This window comes from Salvelinus namaycush, chromosome 7 (genome assembly GCF_016432855.1).
Source record: "Salvelinus namaycush isolate Seneca chromosome 7, SaNama_1.0, whole genome shotgun sequence".
In the NCBI taxonomy this organism is placed as follows: Eukaryota; Metazoa; Chordata; class Actinopteri; order Salmoniformes; family Salmonidae; genus Salvelinus; species Salvelinus namaycush.
Window position 1 is genome coordinate 20,992,992 of NC_052313.1, and position 26,972 is coordinate 21,019,963.

General features: G+C 43.8%; 1 protein-coding gene across 2 annotated transcripts; it reads right to left on the reverse strand.

Annotated features, from left to right (window-relative positions):
• Positions 1 to 107: 107 nt before the first annotated feature.
• avl9 (AVL9 homolog (S. cerevisiase)) lies at positions 108 to 26,505 on the reverse strand. Of its 2 annotated transcripts, none has more exons than XM_038997733.1 (16): positions 26,273 to 26,505; positions 22,685 to 22,805; positions 15,624 to 15,712; positions 15,269 to 15,340; positions 14,038 to 14,127; positions 13,762 to 13,867; positions 13,258 to 13,298; positions 12,984 to 13,022; positions 12,615 to 12,684; positions 11,934 to 12,472; positions 9,504 to 9,638; positions 8,810 to 9,029; positions 8,503 to 8,620; positions 8,253 to 8,306; positions 2,281 to 2,369; positions 108 to 2,047 (listed from the first exon to the last, which is right to left on the reverse strand). In XM_038997733.1, exons 1-16 carry the CDS (start codon positions 26,354 to 26,356, stop codon positions 1,911 to 1,913), a joined length of 2,004 nt encoding a protein of 667 aa, XP_038853661.1. In that variant the 5' UTR covers positions 26,357 to 26,505; the 3' UTR covers positions 108 to 1,910. The 2 variants fall into 2 exon arrangements, with proteins under 2 accessions (XP_038853661.1, XP_038853662.1); XM_038997734.1 differs by having other exon boundaries at positions 13,801 to 13,867; positions 26,273 to 26,504.
• Between the last annotated feature and the right edge of the window lie 467 nt (positions 26,506 to 26,972).

Here is a 26,972-nt window from a genome sequence, read left to right on the forward strand (position 1 = left end):
GAGATACTTTCATATCTTGTTACGTTTTGTAGTAGGTAGTATTTTTCCTGTAAGCTTATGGGAAGCACTTTTAGGTACGGAAGCAGTAAAGATGAGGCTGATTTCCATCTTTTTTTTCATATTTAATGCAGCATAAATTAACTTCACATTTTCAAAACCCTAAATATGTCAGATTAAATGTTTTTCTTTGCATACTTAAAGTAAATTTCAGAGTTCAACAGCAACAAATGAAGCATACAGGCAATACGAATGACTCAGATTTTAGTTTAAAAGTCAAGACGGGAAATCAAAGAGATGATGGTCCAAAGCTGTCATTATTACAGTTTAAAAACTGGACCTGGGCCCATGTCTAAACGTCTGCGTACGAGTGCTGATTTAGGACCAGTTTGGCCTTTTAGATCGTAATTGATAAGGTTATATGGGATCCTAGATCGGCACTCTTACTCCGACTTTTAGTGGATACAGTCCCAGATCTCAAAGATAAATATATACACACTTATTTCCTAAATGTTCAACTTCAATACAAACAGTTGGGGAGAAAGTACTGTAATCATCTCAAAGTAACAAGTATAGACTAGGGAGTACATAGAAATATAATCTTTCCTATGTATAGGTGCAACCAATTGCCTACGTACAGCACTAGTTTTAGTAGTGCACTTTCTACGGAATAGAAGGGCCTTAGTCAAAAGTAGTGACCTGAATAGGGTGCCATTTCAGATGCACAATAGTGAGCCATAGATCAGGTAGAGATTGGTTCCAGTCGTGTCATCACTATTATTTGTACAAGTCCAACAAACTATATACAACTAAAATTCATTTTATCCCATACTCCAACTATCTTTATAAAAGTTCACTATTACATGTATAGTGCGGACATAATGAGGAAAAAGATAAAAAGCAGTTTTCTTAACCTGAAGGAATGACAAACAGTATCTGTTCCAAATGGCACCCTCTTCTCTTTATAGTGCAGTAAGGGTTCCATTTGGGACACGGCCATAGGTTGTCTGTCCTGTCCAGTAAACTGAGAATAACTTGCTCTGACCCAGCATCTTATTTACAGTAACAGCTTCCAGCCAGCGATGCACTGGTTTCACACTGTCAGTATATACAGTATACACCTTGTTGGAATACAGTTAGAGCAAAACACTGGCATTGGATAAAACACAAAAAGGTCTTCCACCACACAGAGAAAAACACACTGAAATCTGAAGTGTCTGAGGCTCTGAGGATATTTCTGCCGGTCTGTTTAGCACAAGTGGCTATTCTTCTCATCTGCCCTTGTCGATCTGTCCTCCATGCTGGAGCAGTTGTAACCTGGGGATGGAGGGGAGAGGGTACTGCAGACCAGGTTTGTGTCCTAAATGGCATCTATTCCTAGTGCACTACTTATCACCAGTACTCTATGGGCCCTGGGCAAAAGTTGTGAACTAAATAGGGAATAGGGTATCATTTATGACAAAGACCTGGATCCCTCTGCTGTGTTGTGATATCCCATCAGAGGCCTGAATCAAATCCTTCATAAAATAAAACCTTTCCCCAAACACGCAAAATTCAACCTATCCTTCCCACCTGACCCCGGTTCCTTCTCTGTAACTAGCTGGTTCTGAAAGAAAGGGGGAGAGGAGGAATAGGAGGAGTGTGTCACATCCCGTCTCCTCGCCTCCTCAACCGTATTGGAGGACACTGTCCAAGATGCCTCCCCTCTGACCTTCTCCAATAGGGTTTGTGAAGGAGCTCAGGAGAAAGGATGCAGGGAATCAAGGAAAGATGAATTGAGAGACACTCGGGGAAGGACCGTTGGAGGGGGTTAGGTTAGGGTATCCTCGGCTCCTAGGCTTAATTAACTCATGTTGGCTAAAGCCTGTGACAGAGGCTAAGGTTAGGTTAGGAGGCAGGCAGCAGGTAGGTGGTCAAGGCTTGGCCTCGGTAGGTGACTGAGGCTCAGGGGAGGCTGCGGGAGTGGCTAAAAGAGCAGGCTGGGCCAACGTAGAGAACCAGGACGACATGGCTGACTTAGCACTGGTTAACACTCCACCCACCGACTGACCTGGAGGATGGAGACAGGAGGGATTGTGGATAAGATATAAAGTTCTGTACTGAACAATACATTTCTTAGAAATTAATTGATGAAAACAAAGCCACCCGGGAGTGAATGTTAGTTAGCAGTAGTCTGTGTTGACTATTTTTGAAGGCCAGTTTCCTGGACTACAAATCCTTCACAAGTGGCTTAATTTGAGTCTGGGGAAAAGGTTGGTTAGAGAGACTGTCTGTCGGTCTCACCTACTGCCTTCCCGGTCTGCACGACACTCCGACTGGTGGTGATCACAGCTGCTCCAATTTTCTTCCCCCGTTCGCTGTTCTGCACCGAGCTGAAATTCAGAGAGAGAAAGGAAAAAGGGCTATTCAGTCACGACCAACCATGTTGCACCCAGAAAGAAACCCTGGGTAGCAGTGACACATTTCTCAACTAAAATGTTTCTACAACCTGTTATAGTACTGCATAACTCTGCGGAAGTAGAGAGAGAGTTACTGTCACCGGTGGTCGAATCTAATTATCCAAACCAAGCCAACCTGAGACTAGAGCAGCAGAGTGTCCGCCTGTTGTCCCGGGTACATTTCACAACATACACACAAAGAAATCCAGCCCGGTGGCCTCTTTTTAAAATCACCCAACACACACATTACAGTCCCAAGAGGGTCAGTAGTCCTGGTCAAATGATTGGATAGATATAAGCGTTCTCTTCTTACTAACCTCGGTGACAAGAGGATAGAGAGCATTACTGCAATACCTAGCTTCACCTTGCCTTCTGATTGGCTAGGTAGAAGGTTTTCGCTATATTGCTTAGACCTATCCAATCCTCTCAGATCTAGGGACTAGGGGTCTATTTGGAATTCAGCTGTGGTGTCCCGTGACTCCGGCATCAACATCAGTGCCCTTTGTGACCCACCCAGAGCCCCTCCCTACCTGGCACCTCTTATGGTTGGCACTAGCACCAAGGGACTCCTACACTATATACTGTACAGGATACCGTCACAGTACACTACGTACAGGATACAGTCACAGTACACTACATACAGGATACAGTCACAGTACACTACATACAGGATACAGTCACAGTACACTACATACAGGATACAGTCACAGTACACTACGTACAGGATACAGTCACAGTACACTACATACAGGATACAGTCACAGTACGTACAGGATACAGTCACAGTACGTACAGGATACAGTCACAGTACGTACAGGATACAGTCACAGTACGTACAGGATACAGTCACAGTACACTACGTACAGGATACAGTCACAGTACACTACGTACAGGATACAGTCACAGTACACTACGTACAGGATACAGTCACAGTACACTACGTACAGGATACAGTCACAGTACGTACAGGATACAGTCACAGTACGTACAGGATACAGTCACAGTACGTACAGGATACAGTCACAGTACACTACGTACAGGATACAGTCACAGTACACTACATACAGGATACAGTCACAGTACACTACATACAGGATACAGTCACAGTACACTACATACAGGATACAGTCACAGTACACTACGTACAGGATACAGTCACAGTACACTACGTACAGGATACAGTCACAGTACACTACGTACAGGATACAGTCACAGTACAGCTGAAGAGAATGGACTTCTGTACTGAAGCCTTGTTCACACTGCAGACCTTAAATGCTGAAATCAGTTTGGTTTTTCAAATCCGTGTTGGAATACAAGTGACCAATGTTCCCTCTAAGCTGCACGCGGCCGCGCAGAACAAATGCTCCTGACGAACAGCTGTTGTGCTGACGTTGCTTCCAGAGGCAATTTGGCACTCGGTAGTGAGTGTTGCAACCGAGGACCACTTAACAATAACAGCACTTACAGTTGACCGGGGCAGCTCTAGCAGGGCATACATTTGACTTACTGACTTGTTGGAAAGGTGGCATCCTATGTCGGTGTCACGTTGAAAGTCACTGAGCTCTTCAGTAAGGCCATTCTACTGCCAATGTTTGTCTATGGAGATTGCATGGCTGTGTGCACGATTTTATACACCTGTCAGCAACGGGTGTGGCTGAAATAGCCGAATCCACTAACTTGAAGGGGTGTCCACATACTTTTGTATATATAGTGTATCTGTGTGTGTACGGTGTGGGTATGTGAGTGCATGTGCTTGCGTAGTCCACCATGTAGGGAACAGGGTGGCATTTGGGAGACACCCTCCATCTCTGTCCCAGTCTCTGCAGCACCACAGACTGTGAACGTCAGTGACAAACCACAGCCTTGTGGCTGTTGCACACGGGACAGGACACCAGACCCCATTCACCTCTCTCATAGCCTCCAGTGGTGGTTGCTAGGAGCCTGGGCGACAGAGTGACACCAATCCAGTGTCAGAGCTCGGACACCGGCCCGACCACACACAGGCCCAACCCTCACTGCCTGACCCAAATAAACAGCCATGTAGGTCCAGCCCAGCCCGCTCACAATAAAACAGATCCCCCTTTATGTCCCAAATGGCACCCTATTCCCTACATAGCCCTATGGCCCCTGGTCAAAAGTACTGCACTGTATAGGGAATAGGGTGCCATTTGAGACGCAACCGTCTGTTGGCACGGCGACGGTCGGCAGCCAGCCATGGACTCCGCTCTGCTTGCTGCAGGGCCGGCACAAAGTCATGCAGTCACGTGGCTTTGTTTTCAAAAACACATCTGTCTCTCTATGAGTGGAGCGCTCGTTGTTGGCAACAAGAGATAACGACAGATGAATAGGAGAGCTGTGATGAACCTAACAGTATAATACAGACGCAATATTCACCACTCTCTCTCACCAGGACGTCAAGCAGATTTGTTTTCTCGTTTTCAGAGAGAGAGTATAAAATAGAGAGGGGGATGAGGAAAGAAGCCAGCTAGGACCTGGTTAGGACAAAGACTGGTCATTGTGTGAGGTGAAACTGAGTGACAGGACCAAGAGGGAAAAAAATAACTCAGTTTCTCCTGCTCTTTGTTGACCATCCTTCTAGCCTGCCCAAAGACCTGAATACAAAGCCCTTACACCCCAACCACCCCCCTACCCACACTAGACTCCATGTTTATTGATGCAGGGAGAGAGGAAAGAGGGAAAAAGAGAGAGAAAGAGAGTTCCACTGTCATTGAGTGATGAGGGAAACAAGGAAGCTGGCTGATTGGTGGATGGGGTCTGACTGGGGGGCCCTGATGACTGACGGCTCCACTGACCAATTAGGGCATACGAAAATTCAGTATGGGACGAGACGTTTCAAAACAGAATGAAATGGGATGGTACTACCTGGATTTGGTCCAATAAGAACTGTAAAAAATGTTTTGCTACGTTTTGCCCTACTGAACAGTACCCTCTGTTTTATTTTGTCCATCTGTCAGTGACGAGAGGGAAGCCTCACACAAATGTCATTAAACACCTGACTCTTTCACATAAGACAGTCACAGTGGGGAGGGGGGGGGGGTAGAGAGTCACACACACACACACACAGAGATAGATCGTGAGACATGCTGAATACCACAGTGTTCCTGTGTAGAAAGGAACCCAGGCTGCTCTTATACAAAGTGAATGAAGCAGGAAATGAGTTTCATTTATTCTAAGAGCTTACATGGCCAACTGCCAAATTCCCTGTCCGACGGGTGAGTCCCATATTCCCTACATAGCGCACGCCTAGGGGCCTGGTTAAAAGTAGTGCACTTTATAGGGAATATGGAGCCATTTGGGACGCAGACTCTGACTCTACATCCAGCCTGCTATATCCAGAGATTACCATGCAGGGGGTGTAACACCCATACTCCCCTTCAGCACCTTGACTGCATGCCAAATGGCACGCTATTCCCTATATAGTGCCCTACTTTTGACCAGAGTCCTATGGAAAATTCACCGTACAAAAGGCATGCTTTTCCATTCCTTTGGAAAGTTGGCCTATATAAGCAACCGCTTCATTGTGTGTTACACTATCAAATCAAACTTTATTTGTCACATGCGTCGAATACAACAGGTGTAGACCTTACCGTGAAATGCATATACAGCCGGGACCACAGAGAACCTAATAGATAAACGTGTTGCATTTTATTCCGTGGCAGGCATTTTAAATGAGCTGATACTCATCGTTACGAAGCTTCTGTAACATACACCAAATACAAATCTATGCAGTTCACTTAGGTCTGACCAGGAGAGTTTCTGAAGTAATTTTCTGCTCTGAGAGTTTGCCACTCTCGCTCCACCGCTCAGAAGAGTTAAGGAGGATTTTCAACAGCGCCCCAGTCTGTTTGTTTGTTTGCCATTACGTCAGAGTTCACAGGGGTCGTGCATGTCGCTGAATAGCGGAGGGGAAAGAGAGAGAACCCATATAGTACCACCAAGCAGATCTCCCCATGTTCTCACCATAAAGCTATCAATAGAGAAGCTACGGATGAAGACACGTAGCCTGTGTCCCAAATGGCATCCTATTCCTTATGTGCACTAGTTAGGGAGTAGGGTGCCATTCGGGACACAGGTGGAATGTAACCTTAGAGGCAGGGTTGGAGATAAGGACCTGGGACAGTCAGCGTACGGGAGGATCACATTTCCTCTGCACTTTCTGTAACGTAACCCCCCCACCCCGAAGACAGCCAGCAAGGGTTTTTGAGAATGAACCTCTCTCATCATTAATGTAGAGAGTTAAATAAGAGACCTGGTGTCTTTCTTTATTACCATCACAAGCAGGAGAGAGTTAAATAAGAGACCTGGTGTCTTTCTTTATTACCATCACAAGCAGGGAACAGCAATTACTAGCTTAGTACTCGATGAAATAGTGTGACTGCAGTGAAACATAGCAACTAGTGCCTTCAGAAAGTTTTCATACCCCTTGACTTACACATTTTGTTGTGCTATAGCCTGAATTCAAAATGGATTACATACATTTTTTTCTTATCAATCTACACACAATACCCCATAATGACAAATTGAAAACATGTTTTTAGAAAATTTTGATAAATGTATTTCAAATGAAATACAGAAATACCACATTTACATAAATATTCACACCGGAGTCAATACTTTGTAAAATTAAACATTTAAAAATAAGAAATGTTGTATGTTTGGGTGCAGGAATAAATCACTGGGAAGCAGCAATATTCAATGTTTGGGCCTCTCGTTCCTTTATCCCAGTTTAGGCTATGGCCAATACATAAGGAATGACCCCATAGTGTCATCTTGGAGCCTTCCAACTTGGTTTGGGATTAATTTCCCCACTTTGCTCAGAATAGAAGTTGTACCAAGATGGTATTTTGAGTCTATTAACCTCAAAACGGGAAAAAATATACAATTTTACTGCAGGTGTTCTGCTGTAAACTGAGGGTAAACATATCCAAAGTTACCTATAACATTGGTTTTCATCCATTTACCCTGATTTCTACCTGTTGGTCCTCAATAATACAACTTGACTCGAACTCTCCCCTCAAAGACTTGGCAAAAAATAGATTCACTATCACATAACTGACTTGCCTAGTTAAATAAAGGTTTAATAAAAAAATAACAATTGGAGATTCTCATTTAGGCAAAAGTCTGTCCTCTCCTCGACTCCTTCCGTCCTCCTCTCCTCCGTGACCCGGAAACAGATTAGTGGTTGAGGAGTGTCAATTCATTAGTCGGTGAACCGAAGAGTATGCTTCCCTCATCGATGACCTACTTCGGCCAAGGATGCACAAGAGCCTCCTCCTGGCGGCAAGAGCAGGAGTGTTTTGTTAATCAGCCACGCCCTCTTTGAATCAACGGTTGGTGCGCACGTTTAAAAACGATAGGATGCATTTTATAGATAAAAGGAAAAGTATTGCACAACCAACTTCATTTTTTAATTTTTTATCACTTGACACATTTATTTTGGGATTCCACCCCTCTAAACATTTGCCTAATGGGGGAAGGAGAGTAATTTCATACAAGCGCATCTTCGTTCATGATTACCTTCGACCTTTCCCAAAAGGAGGCGAGGCAGGACGGAGGAGAGAGGACGCAGGAGTTGAGCAAAACCAATTGTAAGTCTCCCTATATGCTGACCCACAGACTAAATTCTACCTGGCACAGAAACCCTTCTGAATTCACCACTGGGGGGCAGTCATCTATGTTTTCTCGGTACTGTCATTTAACTGATTTAAAGTAAATACACATTGGATATAGCCTATATTACTGATACTGTATGCATACGGGTAATCAATAGATTTCAATGAAGAATTAAGTACTCACTGTGAGAATCTTAATTTCAGATCAGCAGCACTGTACTGCCCTTGGAACGGATGGCTGAGAAAGAAGAAATAACACAAGTCATTTTACATCAGAAGTACATTTTTTGTAAATAATTAATTGAGAAAGTGTAGCAACATCATTTGGCCGATCCAACCACCCTCCCATCCCGCCACCCCCCTATATAGTGCACTACCTTTGATCCTTACGGGCCCTGGTCAAAAGTAGTGCAGGGAATAGGGTGCCATCTTACCCTGGGGTGATCTTGGCCATGGCTGGGTGTTTGTTGCTGAACCACACTCTGTAGTTGTGTGTGATCCTCCAGGCTGAGATGAAGGGCGTGCCCCAGTCCGCTAGCAACTTCTCATTGTCTGGACACAGACACACACACAAAGGAGCATTTAGCTGTTGAAATCATCTGAGACAAATGACTAGGAGTAGTATAGTCAAGTTCAGCGATGTGAGCAGGAAGTGATACCACATGGAAATAGTAGTAGGACTAGAGGAAGGTGTTGTCATTCATGAGAAAAAAAACACATCCCGGGCAATAAGTGTCCTACCTTCTTGTAAGGTAGAGGACAGGAGAGAATGGACGTAAAGTCCAAACTGGGCCCTAATCCATTCGTCCCCTCCCTCCCAGCCTGTCCCGTCCAGAAAGATGTCCTCGCGGTTCTCCGTGACGTGTTTGACCAGGTAGTCGGCGAAACGCAGGTCAGCCGTGGTCAGGCTCAGCAGCTTCCTCAACTCTGGGTCCCCGATCTGGATCTTAGCCTCCTCCACCTAGTAGGATGGATGGACACACACACACACACACACACACACACACACACACACACACACACACACACACACACACACACACACACACACACACACACACACACACACACACACAAACACAGCAGACAAAGCACCCAGTAACTCAAGACATCTGGGAAAAAGAGGCCAAATCTGATAGGCAGCATACACGTGGGAGACTTAAACACTCATTATGAAAACAGCATAGAACTACAAAAAATAGAGAAGGACAAGAGCACTATCTGTAACCTAGAATCAGAGAGAACCGGTTAAAAACAGACCAATGTTCTCCTAAACTCTCCACTAATTCTCCACTAAGAGTAGCAGACTGTCAGTACACACTTGAGATCACAAGATCTATGGGAGAGAGGAGAGAGGATAGATTGAGAGATGGAGAGAGAAGAGATGAAGAGAAAGAGATGGAGGGAGGGAGGAGAGATGGAGAGCAGGACTCACGTCAACGATAGCGTCACTCAGGTGCCTCTGCTGACGGAAGAGAATGTTGGTTGCCCCAGCGACAAAGCCGCGCACCGTCACGTCTGACAGCAGGTGGTGCTGCTGCAAGGCCATGTAGGGCAGGCACAGGTAACCCTGGCAACCACAGGCATAGAGGTTAGAGTGTGTGGTTATCCTTAGTCTTGATCTGGGGCTGTATGTATCAAGCGTCTCAGAGTAGGAGTGCTGATCTAGGATCAGGTCCTCTCGGTCTATGTAATCTTATTCATTGTGATTGAAAAGGAAAATTATCTATGTCTCTGGTGAGTGGTACTTTTTTTTGTTTTTAATCTTATGTTAAGTTGACGCTGGACAATAAAGCTTTTTGAATTTAAACTGAAGTACCTTGGTGAAGATAGTGATTTGGATCTCTTTTAGTCCTCATTTGGACTAATCTTCCAAGAGTCCTTAAACATTAAAATACAATTTATAATACAAACACATTTTCACATATAACAAACAGACAATACAATAACATATTGACCCGATAGATACTCAGTCTAAAAATATATATTGATTCTTCATCTACCATAGTCCAGCACAACTTTCTTATGTATTAAGTTTAAATGGTTTTAAAGTATTGTTTAAATCTATATATTGAAAGGTTTCTGGTTTGCTCAGTTAAATTATTCCATTTCTTTATTGCTCTAAATTGAAATGTTATTTTGCCTATTTCTCTTTTCTGTCTGGATAACACATAGATGGTGGACAATCTATTGCTAGTATTTACTGAATGTCTGTCTCTTACCAACTGAATACCGTTGTGAATAGAGTTTGACTGTTTTAAATGTATATTATGAAATAAAATAAGCATGTTTGTTTCAATTATCTTGTTGATTGATGACCAACCAAAAGCATTGCACATGACTGCAACAGAAGAACCATATCTCCACCTTAAAACAATCCTTGCTGCTTTGTTCTGTGCAATCTGCAGCCTCCTAATTTCACTTGCTGATGCATTTCCCCAGACCACAGAACAGTAGTTCACCTGACTCCCAATTAATGCTTGTGTTATTTGCTTAAGAATCTTTCCTGGTAAATATTTAGCTATCCTTCTGATCATGCATGCAGTTTTAATATATATATATATTTTTTTTTACATAGATTAGATATTTGAGATGACCATGATAAGCAGTTGTCTAGCTGCACCCCTAGTAGTTTGGTTTCTGCCACTTCCTCAATTTGTACCCCCCCCATTCTTAATTGTATCCCATGCAGTGTTGGCCTTTTCCTAGTGGAACAGTCCAACATAACTTGGTGAGAGGCTGGTCTAATCATAGTGATGCCGCTCCACACATGACCCTGGAGGCAGTGGTTCGATCCCCTCGTTCCACCACTCCCTTTCTGTGTTTTATTCCTCTCATCCATCTCCCCATCTCATATTCTCATCCATCTCATACTCTCATCCATCTCCCCATCTCATCCATCTCCCCATCTCATATTCTCATCCATCTCCCCATCTCATACTCTCATCCATCTCCCCATCTCATACTCTCATCCATCTCCCCATCTCATACATCTCCCCATCTCATACTCTCATCCATCTCCCCATCTCATCCTCTCATCCATCTCCCCATCTCATATTATCATCCATCTCCCCATCTCATACATCTCCCCATCTCATCCATCTCCCCATCTCATATTCTCATCCATCTCCCCATCTCATCCATCTCCCCATCTCATATTCTCATCCATCTCCCCATCTCATATTCTCATCCATCTCCCCATCTCATACTCTCATCATCTCATACTCTCATCCATCTCCCCATCTCATACATCTCCCCATCTCATCATCTCATACTCTCATATTCTCATCCATCTCCCCATCTCATATTCTCATCCATCTCCCCATCTCATCCATCTCCCCATCTCATATTCTCATCCATCTCCCCATCTCATACTCTCATCATCTCATACTCTCATCCATCTCCCCATCTCATACATCTCCCCATCTCATCCATCTCATCATCTCATACTCTCATCCATCTCCCCATCTCATATTCTCATCCATCTCATACTCTCATCCATCTCCCCATCTCATACTCTCATCCATCTCCCCATCTCATCATCTCATCCATCTCCCCATCTCATATTCTCATCCATCTCCCCATCTCATATTCTCATCCATCTCCCCATCTCATCCTCTCATCCATCTCCCCATCTCATCCATCTCCCCATCTCATCATCTCATATTCTCATCCATCTCCCCATCTCATCATCTCATACTCTCATATTCTCATCCATCTCATATTCTCATCCATCTCCCCATCTCATACTCTCATCCATCTCCCCATCTCATCATCTCATACTCTCATATTCTCATCCATCTCCCCATCTCATATTCTCATCCATCGATCAATAAAAAGTCAAAATACCCCCCAAAAAACATACCTTGGTGAAGATGGCAAGTGGCAGTCCGTACTGGTCCTCCTCCAGGCCTGACACTAGGCCCTGAGTGACAGCCACCTGCCCCCCTTGCCCTGCTGACTGGCCCTGGGGCTGAACTGTGATGGGGACACCTGGTTCTGGGTCAAACGTCTCTGGGTGCTCCACCCCCAAACCTAAACCCCCTGTCTCAGAGTCTTTTGGAACGTCCTCCAGCACGCTAGGGTCCAGTGTCTCCCAGTCGCTCTCTGACGAGTCTGGGGAGGTACGGGAGGGGGGCTTGAGGTTTGTGCTAGCCCCAGCTGGGGTGGAGGTGTCTGGGGGTGAGGCTGTCCGCTGTGAGGCCTCCGTGGAGGTGGTGGTAGTCTGGTCCTCACCGAAACCCTCCTCCCCTACCAGCTCCAGCGTAGCGTTGGTGATGTCAGTGACAGAGACAGAGACAAACTCCTCAGCCCCCGACACACACTCCAGCAGGCTGATGTCCTCTGAGACACTGCTCTTGGGCTGGTAGTGGGACGAGTCGGCCAGGCCGTGCTCTATCATGCCTAGAGGAATGAACACACAACATGAGGTTTGACCTTTGAACCCCCATGATGAAGAAGAAACAAACACTCCAGAGGAAAAACTAAGGGGGCATGAGTAGAGTATGTAGAATCATAATGATAGGACCTCTATGCTGGTGCTCACCTGGGAACAGTGACAGTACAGTCATCAGAGCTTCTACCAGTCTGTTGACTGGAGATACGTAGAACAGCACCTGCAAGAGGAAACACACACACACACACACAGAGAGAGACAGACACACACACACACACAGAGACAGACAGAGACAGACACACAAACAGTAAGGCCATGTATTCTGACTACAAACCCCTAGAGGGAGTTATGCCGGTAATGTCTTGTGGTATGATGATGATTACTGACGCGGTGCTTTCTTGCTATGAAGTCACTGTGTGTGGTGTCATTTATGATATGCTGTCATGTTGTTGTTGATAACTCACATGCCCAAAGTAATTCCCCATTGTGGTGATAGATAGATATAATTGAAATCCTCACCTTCTTCTCCAGCAGAATCAGTTTGAAGAGAATAAGAACCTAAGTGGGTGAATGAGAGAAGAAGCATGTCAACAGTACCACAACAACTACCTACCAATCTGGGCAGGGTACACTCTATTCCTTTTATAGGGTACTTCTTTTGACCAGGGTACATAGGGCTCAGTTCAAGGCACTCTGGTCAAAAGTAGTGCACTACATAGGGAACAGAATGCCATTTGGTACGCAATCTAGATGTTTACAAGCCATTTGATTGCCTCAAAACACATGAATTTACCTTGTGTCGAAAGTGCAGTATTAAATCTCTTGGTGACATACCTGTCGGGAGAAAATGTGTGCATCAAGTACGTGACATTTGCATGAAGGAGGACATTTATCATACGTGTGAATTGACGTCCCAAATGGCACCCTATATAGTGTTTTATTTTACCAGAGCTCTATGGGCCCTGGTCAAAAGTAGTGCACTATATAGGGAATAGGGCACCATTTGGAATGCACTCACATGTTTTGGGGCGTTACTCAATGTCACACAAAAAAGAAGACCGAAGACATCCTCAAATAGGACAGTCCTCTTTCTGTAAGCTGATCTGAACACCATAACAAGTGACACAATGACACACTTCTATGGCTAATCTAGGACAGACACCACAGACAGGATCATTCAACAGCAGTCATTTTAGTGAGAGCAGATTGCGAGTGAGAGACTGACATGCTCCACAGCCCTGGTCTGTGTCCCAAAATGGCAGCCTAAATAGGGAATAAGGTGTAATTTGCAATGCACCTAGTGTTGGAGCCAGATAGAATAGCAGGACAATTTTACCCAGGAACACTTGTGATCCCTCCAGAGCCGTTCCTCTCAGAGAACCGTTCATGTGTTCATACAACTCCTACGGGTGGAGGGAGAGAGAGAAGGAGACAGAAAGAGAGACAGTCAGAGAGGGAGCGAGAGAGAGAGAAAAGTTAAGGTTCTAAGTTCAATGTTTCATAAACACAAAAGGTCACAAATCAAAGAAGAAAGTGATTCAAGCCTTTGTGATTCAAACCTCAAAAAACTCACTTTCAATATGGATATCTGTGAGAAGTCTTTCTCCTCAAAGTAGGCGTGTGTGATGAGCTGTAGTTTAGCTTGAAGAAGACCGTACAGAGGCTGGGGAGGAAGAGGAGAGAAACACTCATCAGTGAGTGAGTGAGGGCAGTCAGCCCAGCCTAGTGTGTGGTGATTAGCACCTGTCAATTTGCTTATGTGAGGAAGCGAAACAACTTCTCTTAGTCCTGACCAGAAATAGCCAGCAAGCCTCCCGGCCCGCCACAAGGAGTCGCTAGAGCGCAATGAGCCAAGTAAAGCCCCCCCGGCCAAACCTTCCCCTAACCCGGACGACACTGGGCCAATTGTGCGCCTCCCTATGGGACTCCCAATCATGGCCGGTTGTGATACAGCCCGGGATTGAACCCGGGTCTGTAGTGACGCCTCTAGCACTGCGATGCAGTACCTTAGACTGCTGCGCCACTCGGGAGAGCCAGACATCAACATTGTTAACAACAACATTAACCTCCAAGTTATATAAGCTACTTCACTCACTGACTGTTGTCCTGTGGGGATTTACAGTATACACACTATAAACACAGTTTTGGTGACACGATTAATAAAAAAACTAAATTCTAATGACTTATCCTGGAAAAGAATTTAAAACAGCCTACACAGTCAATGATTCTGGTGTTTCCTCCACCATACCAGCTCTCATTACCCAAGGAAGTGTGCCCCTTCCTGCCTTGTCAGCTGTTCCGTAACTGAATTATGCGAGCTGTCCACTGACCCCCAGGGGTCACAGTCTGCGTCCCAAATGGCACCCTATTCCCTATGTAGTGTATTATTACTTATATTTATATTTAAAAAAATCGGGAATAGGATGCCATTTGGGACAGAGTGCTCCAGGAGACCTTTTCCCAGAGAGATCCCCCAGCCCCTACTCCAGCCCCTACTCCAGCCCCCAGTCTCAAACCGCCAACACACGTCATCAGACAAACAGGAGTATCCTGGGGATACTGACAAGGTCAAAATCTGTCCTTCTGCCCCTGAACAAGGCAGTTAACCCCCTGTTCCCCAGTAGTCCATCATTGTAAATAAGAATTTGTTCTTGACTGACTTGCCTAGTTAAATATATATATATATATATATATATATATATATAAAATTTAAACAGGACCACGAGGCAGACATTCCCATCTCCCCCTGCTTCTAGACCTCTTCCTTCCTTTCTCACAACCTTGTCACATGTTAGCCGACTCACCACTCGACTGAGGACACACACGCTCTTCTGGACCGTCTCCCTGGTGACGTCAGCCAGTCGGACCTTCAGGGACTGAAAAGGAAAAACAACCAACGTTTTGAGGCCTACACCTAATGGCACGTCAGCAAACAGTCAGCAAACAGTCAGCAAACAGTCAGCAAACAGTCAGCAAACAGTCAGCAAACAGTCAGCAAACAGTCAGCAAACAGTCAGCAAACAGTCAGCAAACAGTCAGCAAACATAACCACAGAGAGAGCAAAGAAGAGACACTACTCTGCTTTATTTTCTGTAAAGCAGCAGAAGACACGAATAGCTGTGTCTCTTGAATATTAAAGTGCCACGACGGGGAACCAACCTTAGCCTCTATTTGGCGATAGCAGGAGACTCCATACACACACTTCATATCTGCTCCACTGAAAGGAGGGAGGTGAAAGTACACGGTGTCTGCAAAACAAAACAGCAACGGCTATTTCGAAGAAGGATCTTCTTGCAATAAATGTGATGTGTGGTTGTTGTTCCTACAAACCTTAGGCTAGTTAACTACACTGACTGTAGGTCACTCTGGATCTGCCAAAGTTGATTAAATGTAAACATTTAATTACATAACATCTCTGGACCGTTACTGTTCTCTCTATTTAATTAGGCTGATGGTTAATTAGCCAATGAAGCATGTAACAATCATTTCTGCATTGGCAAATTCAAATTACACAGTAGACTGAACATCTGTTGTTGTGGCATTAAAACATAACTGAACTATCTGTGACTTAACCTGACAAGAGATTCCAAGCATTTGACAGTTATTACAGTTACATAAAGCTAATAGGAGCTAATAGGACAACATAAAAAGGACGAAACGGTTGTCCCTTGTCTACTGTGGATTGTATGTGGATACAAGGAGCAATGGAAATTCATTCGATTTGATGAGAAAAGGTCGGGTCGCCTCTGGACCAACGGCCATGATGATGAGGGAGTGGTTTTCTAATGTTGTAAGGCTGACTCCGATAGCTACAGGAACACAGCAGCAACCAAGAACCCATCACATCTCTACGAGGCCAGTGAGTGATTAAGCAGGTAGGGCCAGGCAGGCAGGATGGGCCAAGCAGTCAGGATGGGCCACAGCTGTATTGCCTTGTGCATTTCCCTCCCCAGTAGCACTAAGCTCAGCTCTGCTCTACTCCCATGAACTCTGCCATCCCATGCACGAGTCTGTCTCGTGTTGTTGATGCTGTTGCTTTTATAGCCTGACTGCACTGCAGCAGAATCGCTCAGTAATAAAATCTACTGCGTCACAGAGGGTTTATTTGCATCCTTCAAGCAAGCAGCCGCTGAACAAACACACACACTGGGCTTACAGTGTGAAATATGGAATAGCTGAGGACTGAAAAATATTGGGAGTGTAATTAGGCTAATACTCAGTCTCCTAAAGCTGTATGTAGAATGAGATTCTAATTCTATGGCTATAACAAACTTCTTAAAGGGGGGGCTGAACCTGATTTAGCCTAGGTTTCAATTCTCCTCATTAGGAAATGCGACAGAATGAGATTTGCGTTTTGGAAGGGTGCTTTGATGTGGATGTCTTTTGTGTATGTGTTCGAACGTGGGAATCGTTCTGCCAAAACAATACACAGTTACAGTCACTCACCCTTTCAGATAACTTTCCTCGGCGTACACATCACTGACAAACTGAAATGGTCCACCCACACAGACAGTGTGGTGAAGAAGGCGCAGCAGCGCCTCTTCAACCTCAGGAGGATGAAGAAATTTGGCTTGTCACCTAAAACCCTCAAACCTTTACAGATGCACAATTGAGAGCATCCTGTCAGGCTGTATCACCGCCTGGTACACGGCAACTGTATCACCGCCTACAACCGCAGGCTACATTATACAGGCTACATTTGCTAAGGAATTATGCCATTGGTGCTGTGCAAATCAAAAGTCCAGGATGATTTGTTGCAATTGTATAGGGCTATATTTTTGCAGTTCAGTAAAGGCAATAAAATAACTGGGAGTACGTCCCAAACGGCACTCTATTCTCTATGTAGTGCACTACTTTTGACCATGGAGCAATTGGTGCTGTGCAAATCAAAAGTCCAGGATGATTTGTTGCAATTGTGTAGGGCTATATTTTTGCAGTTCAGTAAAGGCAATAAAATAACTGGGAGTACGTCCCAAACGGCACCCTATTCTCTATGTAGTGCACTACTTTTGACCATGGAGCAATAGAAACCAGAGAGCTCTCACTCTCCTTAGCACCATATCCATGTCCCCTCCCCAGTCCCTACACCAATCATTGATCCCTCTATTGACAGAGCCACTCACGTGACAGACAGGTGTCATCTAGGCTCTCTAGTGCCACGAAAGAACAGGTGAGGTATAGGACCCACACAACTACCCCCACAGAGAGGTCTCTCTCTCCCTAACTGCAGTTCTGAGGGGAGGGGGAGTGAGGCTCTAAGATACCCCACACCAAGGATGCATCCCAAATGGCACCTATACCCTATATAGTGCACTACTTTTACCCAGGTCCCAGAGAGAGAGGGTGGTGCGGTTTACACAACGCATCACTGGGGGAAAACTACCTGCCCTCCAGGACACCTACAGCACCCAATGTCACAGGAAGACCAAAAAGATCAGGACAACAACTACCCGAACCACTGCCTGTTCACCCTGCTACCATCCAGAAGGCGAGGTCAGTAAAGGTGCATCCAAGCTGGGACAGAGAGACTGAAAAACAGCTTCTATCTCAAGGCCATCAGACTGTTAAACAGCCATCACTAGCACGGAGGCTGCTGCTTACATACAGACTTGAAATCATTGGCCACTTTAATAAATGGAACACTAGCCACTTTTATAATGCCACTTTAAAATGTTTACATATCTTGCATTACTCATCTCATATTTATATACTGTATTCTATACTATCTATTGCATCTTAGCCTATGCGCTCGGACATTGTCCATCCATATATTTATATATTCTTATTCCATTCCTTTACATAGATTTGTGTGTATTAGGTATTGTGGAATTGTTAGATAATACTTGTTAGATACTGCTGCACTGTCGGAACTAGAAGCACAAGCATTTCGCTACACTCGCAATAACATCTGCTAACCATGTGTATGTGACCAATAAATTTGATTTGAACTTTAAACACTAACTAGGTCTTGTGTCTGGAAGTAGCTTAGACTAGCTAGCAAGCTAGAGAACTTTTTTCTCCAATTAGCTTCAAATCATCAGGTGTGCACCTTGTGGCAAAATGGGTTTGACTTTGGATAGCTGATCTGTTGGGCTAGTTAGGGACTGTCAATAAATTACACAATGTAAATGGGACAATATTTTAATGTTGCACACCTTTTAGTTGTCTCATTATATGCTTTCAATATTTGTAGATTAAAACCTCAATGCAACTTTCAATTGTAGAAATTAAAGTCATTGAAATGTGAGCTATTGACATTTAAAAATATATTGTCCCATGTACATTGTGTAATTTACTGATGGTTCCCAACTAGCCTCATAGGGATATTGAATGTCAAACCAAATTTGCTGTTTATATTAAGAACCACATTCCTGTAAAGATTAGAGAGGATCTCATGTCAAATACTGTTGAAGCAATATGGCTACAGGTTCATCTGCCTCACCTAAAGCCCATTCTGGTGGGAAGCTGCTACAGACCACCAAGTGCTAACAGTCAGTATCTGGATAACATAAGTGAAATTCTTGATAATGTATGTGATATCAACAGAGAGGTATATTTTCTAGGTGATTTAAATATTGACTGGCTTTCATCAAGCTGCCCACTCAAGAAAAAGCTTCAAACTGTAACCAGTGCCTGCAACCTGGTTCAGGTTATCAGTCAACCTACCAGGGTAGTTACAAACAGCACAGGAATGAAATCGTCAACATGTATTGATCGCATCTTTACTAATGCTGTAGAAATGTTCTTGAAAGCAGTATCCAAATCCATTGGATGTAGTGATCACAATATAGTAGCCATATCTAGGAAAACCAAAGTTCCAAAGGCTGGGCCTAATATAGTGTGCAATAACTTTTGTGGTGATTCCTATGTTATTGATGTAAAGAATATCTGTTGGTCCGTGGTGTGTAATGAGGAGCAAACAGACACTGCACTTGACACATTTATGAAATTGCTTAAACCAGTTGCTAATAAGCATGCACCCATTAAGAAAATGACTAAAAACTGTTAAATCCCCGTGGATTGATGAGGAATTGGAAAAAAATATGGTTGAGAGAGATGAGGCAAAAAGAATGGCAAATAAGTCTGGCTGCACAACCGATTGGCAAACTTATTGCAAATTGAGACATCATGTGACTAAACTGAATAAAAAGAAGATGAAGAAGAAACAACACTATGAAACCAAGATAAATTAAATAAAGAATGATAGAAAAAGCTTTGGAGCACCTTAAATGAAATTCTGGGAAAAAAGGCAAACTCAGCTCCACCATTCATTGAAACAGATGGCTCATTAAATCACAAAACCAACTGATATTGCCAACCACTAATTATTTTTTAATTGGCAAGATTAGCAAATTTAGGCATAACATGCCAGCAACAAATGATGACACTACACATCCAAGCATAACTGACCAAATTATGAAAGACAAGCATTGTAATTTTATATTCCGTGAAGTTAGTGTGGAAGAGGTGATTTTTTTTTTTTTGTCTTGTCAACAATGACAAGCTACCGGGGTCTGACAACTTGGATGAAAAATTAATGAGGATAACAGCGAACGATATTGCCACTCCTATTTGCCACATCTTCAATTTAAGCCTATTAGAAAAGTGTGTGCCCTCAGGCTTGGAGGGAAGCAAAAGTCATTCCGCTACCTAAGAATGTTAAAGCCCCCTTTATTGCCTCAAATAGCCGACCAATCAGACTTTTGCCAACCCATAGTAAACTTTTGGAAAAAATTGTGTTTGACAAGATACAAATGCTATTTTACAGTAAACAAATTGAGAAACTTTCAGCATGCTTATAGAAAATTACATTCAACAAGCACAGCACTTACACAAACAACAGATGATTGGATGAGAGAAATTGATGATAAAAAGATTTTGGGGGCTGTTTTGTTAGACTTCAGTGCGGCCTTTGACATTATCGATCATAGTCTGCTGCTGGCAAAACTTGCGTTATGGCTTTACACCCCCTGCTATATTGTGGATAAAGAGTTACCTGTCTAACAGAACACATAGGGTGTTCTATAATGGAAGCCTCTCCAACATAATCCAGATAGAATCAGGAATTCCCCAAGGCAGCTGTCTAGGCCCTTTACATTTTTCAATCTTTACTAATGAATTGCCACTGGCTTTGAGGAAAGCCAGAATGCCTATGTATTCAAATGACTCAACACTATACATGTCAGCTACTACAGCGACTGAAATGACTGCAACACTTAACAAAGAGTTGCAGTTAGTTTCAGAGTGGGTGGCAAGGAATAAGTTAGTACTAAATATTTCTAAAACTAAAAGCATTGTATTTGGGACAAATCATTCACTAAACCCTAAACCTTAACTAAATCTTGTAATAAATAATGTGGAAATTGAGCAAAGTTGAGGTGACTAAACTGCTTGGAGTTACCCTGGATTGTAAACTGTCATGGTCAAAACATATTGATACAACAGTAGCTAAGATGGGGAGTAGTATGTCCATAAGAACCTGATCTACCTTCTTGACAGCCCTGTCAACAAGGTAGGTCCTACAGGCCCTAGATTTGTTACACCTGGACTACTGTCCAGTCATGTGGTCAGGTGCCATAAAAAAGGACTTATGGAAATTGCAATTGCTTCAGAACAGGGCAGCACGGCTGGCCCTTGGATGTACACATAGAGCTAATATTAATAATATGCATGTCAATCTCTCCTGGCTCAAAGTGGAGGAGAAATTGACTTCATCACTGCTTGTATTTATGAGAGGTATTGACATGTTGTATGCACCGAGCTGTCTGTTTGAACTACTGGGGCACAGCTCGGACACCCATGCATAACCCACAAGACATGCCACAAGAGGTCTCTTCACAGTCCCCAAGTCCAGAACAGACAATGGAAGGCACACAGTACTAAATAGAGCCATGACTACAGGGAACTCTATTCCACATCAAGTAACTCATGCAAGCAGTAAAATTAGATTAAAAAAAACACCTTATGGAACAGCGGGGACTGTGAAGCAACACAAACATAGACACAGACACATGCACACACACACGATAGCATACGCACTACACACACACGGACACATGGATTTTGTACTGTATATATGTGGTAGTGGTGGAGTAGGGGCCTGAGGGCACATGGTCTGTGAATGTATTGTAATGTTTTTAAAATTGTATAAACTGCCTTCATTTTGCTGGACCCCAGGAAGAGGAGGATCCATAATAAATACGAATACAATTAAAATTGACCATGGGCATTAAGATCGGGTACTGGGCAGCTGTGCTCCGAATTGATGATTACTTGGGTGCTGCCAGCTGTGAGCATGTGGCCAGGATTGAAATAAACGGAAAAGTGTTACGGTACCCTTCATTCTGTGACATACAATTACTTTATAATTATCTCACAAATCTCCATTTTGGACAAGTGACTTTATGACCAAAATTATCCTATTTACACGTTGTTATCAATTTTGGCACTAGAATAACGGTTTCTGACTCGTATCGATGCCACATAGGACGTTTTCGAAAGGAGAAGTTTCTTTTATGGTTCAGTCGTACTTCAATATTGTTCACTCCCTCTCTTTCAGAGGGGTTGGGCTCAATGCGGAAGACACATTTCAGTTGTACAACTGACTACAACACAACAAGCTAGGCAGGCCAGCAGACCAAAGGTAAATCATATCACATGATGAGTGCTAACTAACGAGCCGGCCTGTTGGCCTCAGTGATATTATGAACAGAAGGAGGCTTTGACAAGATATAGGGCCTCAGGGCAACACTACCCAACAGAGCAACACCATCAAAGTCATCCACTGCACCACAGCTAGGCTAGAAAACTAGCTTAAACTATAATTTCCAGCCTTCCTGCTGATTCTGCATTCTAACATGAGCAGTAGCCTTTTAAGACCGAAGCCAAACATGATGACAAAGATATGTAGTCTATTTTTCCACTGAGGTAATGGTGACTCAGCAGAGATTATTTTTACTTCATTTATTTAACTATCAATTTACCAGGTAAGTTGGCTGAGAACAGTCTTGCAGGGGCAAAGAGAGGGGTTGAATGTTCCACTCCACATTTTGTTGAAACTATCAGTAGCAGTGTAATAACAAATGTGGGAGAGATGGACAGATAAGAAAGAAAAGAAGCAAAAGTGACTGGGTGCATCCCAAATTGCACCCTATGGGCCCTGGTCAAAAGTAGTGCACTATAAAGAGAATAGAGTGCCATTTGGGACACAACCTATGTACCTTCTTGGTAGTTGTGTGCCCCGTCAGGCAGGGCTAGGAAAGGCAGGTACTTCCACTCCTCAGGCAGGTTGTTGCTGTCATGGCCCTCCTCAGGGATGAGTGGAGGGTAGGAGTATTCCACCTGAGGAGAGAGAGAGAGAGAGAGAGAGAAAACAATGCAAAAATAATGATACAATACCCAGTATCCGTCCTACTACCCCACAAAACTCAAACACTAGCTATCTTAGGCAAGGACCAGATTGACTTAGCATAGCCCAGGGAGTAAAATGACTCAACTAAAAGCAAGTAGGGCAAATGCACACAATTCGAAAATATGGCTCTTAATTTGTTAGGGAAAATAATAGCTCATACACTGTGTACAGTAAGGACAACATGCATAACAACAGTAGCACAGATGAAGAGAGCTATTCACACTCATCATCATGTGACTATGAGTCACAGCAGCCTCAAGATATTGTGCGGAACATGTTCAAGGTCCTGTTTGTTATCAGCTGTTCATCAACTTGTTCAACAAGACGCCTGTAGCTTTGTGGTGGAAATAGAATACAACTTTGTCCATCCAGAATGGAAATGTTTCTTTGGCATCACCTTCCATTAAAAATGATCACATACACATACATTCTCACATCAGACACATTTAAACCAGTCAGTCCATCATGTTACATACACGACCAACATAGAGGACATTGATACATTCACTCACAACTGACCGCTGTCCCAACTGCACTGGATAGATCAGTACATGTACTGATACAATTGACTTTGCATTTAGTAGTCCAACAGCACAATGAACGAAGGAATGTAAGAACACGTTTTTCTTGGCCATGGGCATTCTGAACCGCCAGCCAGAGGGAAGCCTCTCCAACTGAGAATGAAGAGGGGGAGAGGGGTCGCCAACAACAGCCAATGCCTTCTTTTTGGTTGCCTTGTTGAACAGACTGCTCAAATGTGCCGGTGGTCGACCAATTACTTTGCTGGCTGTGTTTACTATTTTGGTCAGGCCAAAGGCCAAATAACCACAACCTTGGCAAATAGTACATAATATGTAATGTGCAATTATTATGCAATTGCTCATTTATACTGGCTACATTTGCTAAGGAATTATGCCATTGGTGCTGTGCAAATCAAAAGTCCAGGATGATTTGTTGCAATTGTGAAACTGTAGGGCCATATTTTTGCAGTTAAGAAAAAGGCAATAAAATAACTGGGAGTAAGCCCCAAACGGCACCCTATTCTCTATGTAGTGCACTACTTTTGACCATGGAGCAATAGAAACCAGAGAGCTCTCACTCTCCTTAGCACCATGTCCCCTCCCCAGTCCCTACACCAATCATTGATCCCTCTATTGACAGAGCCACTCACGTGACAGACAGGTGTCATCTAGGCTCTCTAGTGCCACGAAAGAACAGGCGAGGTGTAGGACCCACACAACTACCCCCACAGAGAGGTCTCTCTCTCCCTAACTGCAGTTCTGAGGGGAGGGGGAGTGAGGCTCTAAGATACCCCACACCAAGGATGCATCCCAAATGGCACCTATACCCTATATAGTGCACTACTTTTACCCAGGTCCCAGAGAGAGAGAGAGATTTTTGTTTCTTCTCACTTTTGTTTATTTCACTTTCTTTGGCAATGTAAACTGATGTTCTCATGCCAATAAAGCCTCTTTGAAATGAATTGATAGACAGAGAGAAAGAGCAAGAGAGAGACACAGTCAGCGAGGCCCCCCTGCCAGAAAGACAAGAACCTAATCTAGTGATACCCAGTCTAACCCAGTAGGTCTCCTATCAGGTAACAGACAATACCACTCCACCTCCCTGTCCGTGTCCCAAATTCCACCATATTCCCTATATAGTGCACTACATTTGACAAGACACCGTTAGGACTCTGGTCAAAAGTAATGCACTATAAAATGGAATAGTGTCATTTGAGATGCAGCCTACCCCTCGAGCGAACACCTAGGTTATTACCTGACAAAGAAAATCCTCTGTCTGGTCTGGTCTGTTTTTAACCGGTTTGGTGGTAGTGATCACAAGGGGAAGGGGGTGGGTTTGGGCCCGTTTGTCACGCACACACACACAACCCCCTTTTATCCGTCTGTCAGAATGAGCAGCAGCTGGGTCTCCGAGAGCTCTGCAACAGGCAGACTTTCTTCAGGACAAAGGGGCAGGCAGGCAGTAAGGTGGAGAGCAGCCAGTAACAAAGAAACAGAACACAAAGTGGTCGTTGTTGTCTTGTTGAACTTCTTGCAGCAGGCTGTTGGCTCTGTGGTGCATTAAAGGTAGGGTACTAAGACATGGCTAAGATGGCGTTAACGGAACAGAAACTGACAGAGCCTAATATAAATTGAATTGAAGAAGAATATTTTTTCCAGTCTGTGGCTGCAATGCAAAACAAGTCGGAGCCTAGGATTTTCTGTTATTTTTTGAAAAAATTATAAAGACTTATGTGCGTGCAGTAGGCTGGGCTACTTTATTGAGCAGGAGCTAATGAGCATAACTCACACACATACAGCAAGGCCTGTGGGCAAATTGTGTTTGTTGAAAACATGTGCAGTAAATCTCCCCATCCGTTCTTTATGGGAGACTGCTGGCCTATTTGTGTACCTCTGGAGGGATAGCCCCTCCTCTTCAGAAGCTCTGTAGATAATAACTCAAGTTTATTGCAATAATCTTCTTGTCCCTGTTAATTTCCCACACACACCCTTTCACTAGGTTACTAACCAGGTGTAAACACTGTCCTTAGGCCTTGTTATGAACATTATATGCAGCGTGTCTGTCAAGCTCTCCTTCACTTGACAGTGACTCTCTAAACTTGATCCTAATCCCTAAAAACTAAAACCACAGTTACAACATTGCAGGCTGTGACTGTGGATATCTCTTTGGATCTGCCAATAATAGGTTATTTAACAGTCACAGCACTGAGGCAGTATAGGCAATTAGTGCAAACATTGGCAGGATGAAATACAAAACTCTGGCCAAGAGTGAGTTAATGAGCCATGGAGAGACAAGATCTCAGATGAAATCTCATGTCAGTTAAAAGTGCAAATGAATGCACAGTTTCAGTACTTGGCATTGATTGCAGTTGATAAATGGTGCACAGGCATCATACCATCTCTTACATATAAGCCTGTTATCAGTGTGCCTCTGGGCCCATATAAATCTAGATAGTTAGGCTTCATCACAACATAGCACAACTTTGCCATGCACTACCATGAATTGTAGGTAAACCAACAATGTGGTCTCTGATTGTTTACAACTGTGTTAGCTATGTAAAGAAGATGCTGTGTTAGTAATACCCTCCTGGTCTACCCCATAAGTGCTCTTCCATAAGCAACAAGTGACCAATGACTTCCTTCCAAGCAGCAGTGTGTCTGTCAACCACTGGTCGGTAGAACAGAACAGGAACGGTCCCTGGGTGGGTTGTTGTTGCTGATCAGTCAGATACCCATTTGACTCGCACCCTCACTCAGGCATTACCCAATGCTCGACGTGTTGTGTAGCCTAGTAGGAGCAGCTCTCCAGTGCATTTTCTGCTACGAAAAAAACTGGCACAAGGAGCTAGTTAGCATGCCACCCAAGCTTGACGTACCTGACAGCCTTTCTTGTGGTGAAATCCGACCACCACGATATGTAACACTGGTCCCTTGAGTTCCTCTTTGCCATGCGACTCCATGGCCGCAGATATTTGGGCAGTTATGTGTTGTTTTTCACTTGAGATATCAATGTAAACAGGGTTGGAACGGGCGGTGCTGCTTCTGCTCCTCGAATCAACGTCCGCAGTCACACAATCAACGCAATGGATTTTCTCTTCCTCTTCGTCTGTTCCAGTCAGGTTGCAGTAGTAGGATGACGTCACTCAAATGTACCGCCATCGCTTGGGTATTGATTTCACCAGTGTTTTACATGATTTGGCCCACTGAATGCATCACGTAAACTTTTTTTCTGTTCTGTTTCGGCTATTAAATGATTATTTCCTTTAAAAATGTATTTATCATAATACAAAACAGCGCAGCGCTGGAGTAAAAATAGAAATGAGTGCAATTCTTCTTTAAATCTGTATTGGCGGATCGCAACCAACTGAAATATGCATACACCGCCACCTACTGTAGTGGAGTTTAAGGCCGGTCGGCCTCCTTACTAATCTATTTCTCTTATCTAGCCCTATGTTTCCGCCTACTGTTCTGGAGTGTACATGCATTACACTGTGACACAAAAAGGTTAGGAAAAGGGAAGAAACCTACACCCATTACAACCTTCCACTACTTGGCCCTATCTGATCCTACACCAGG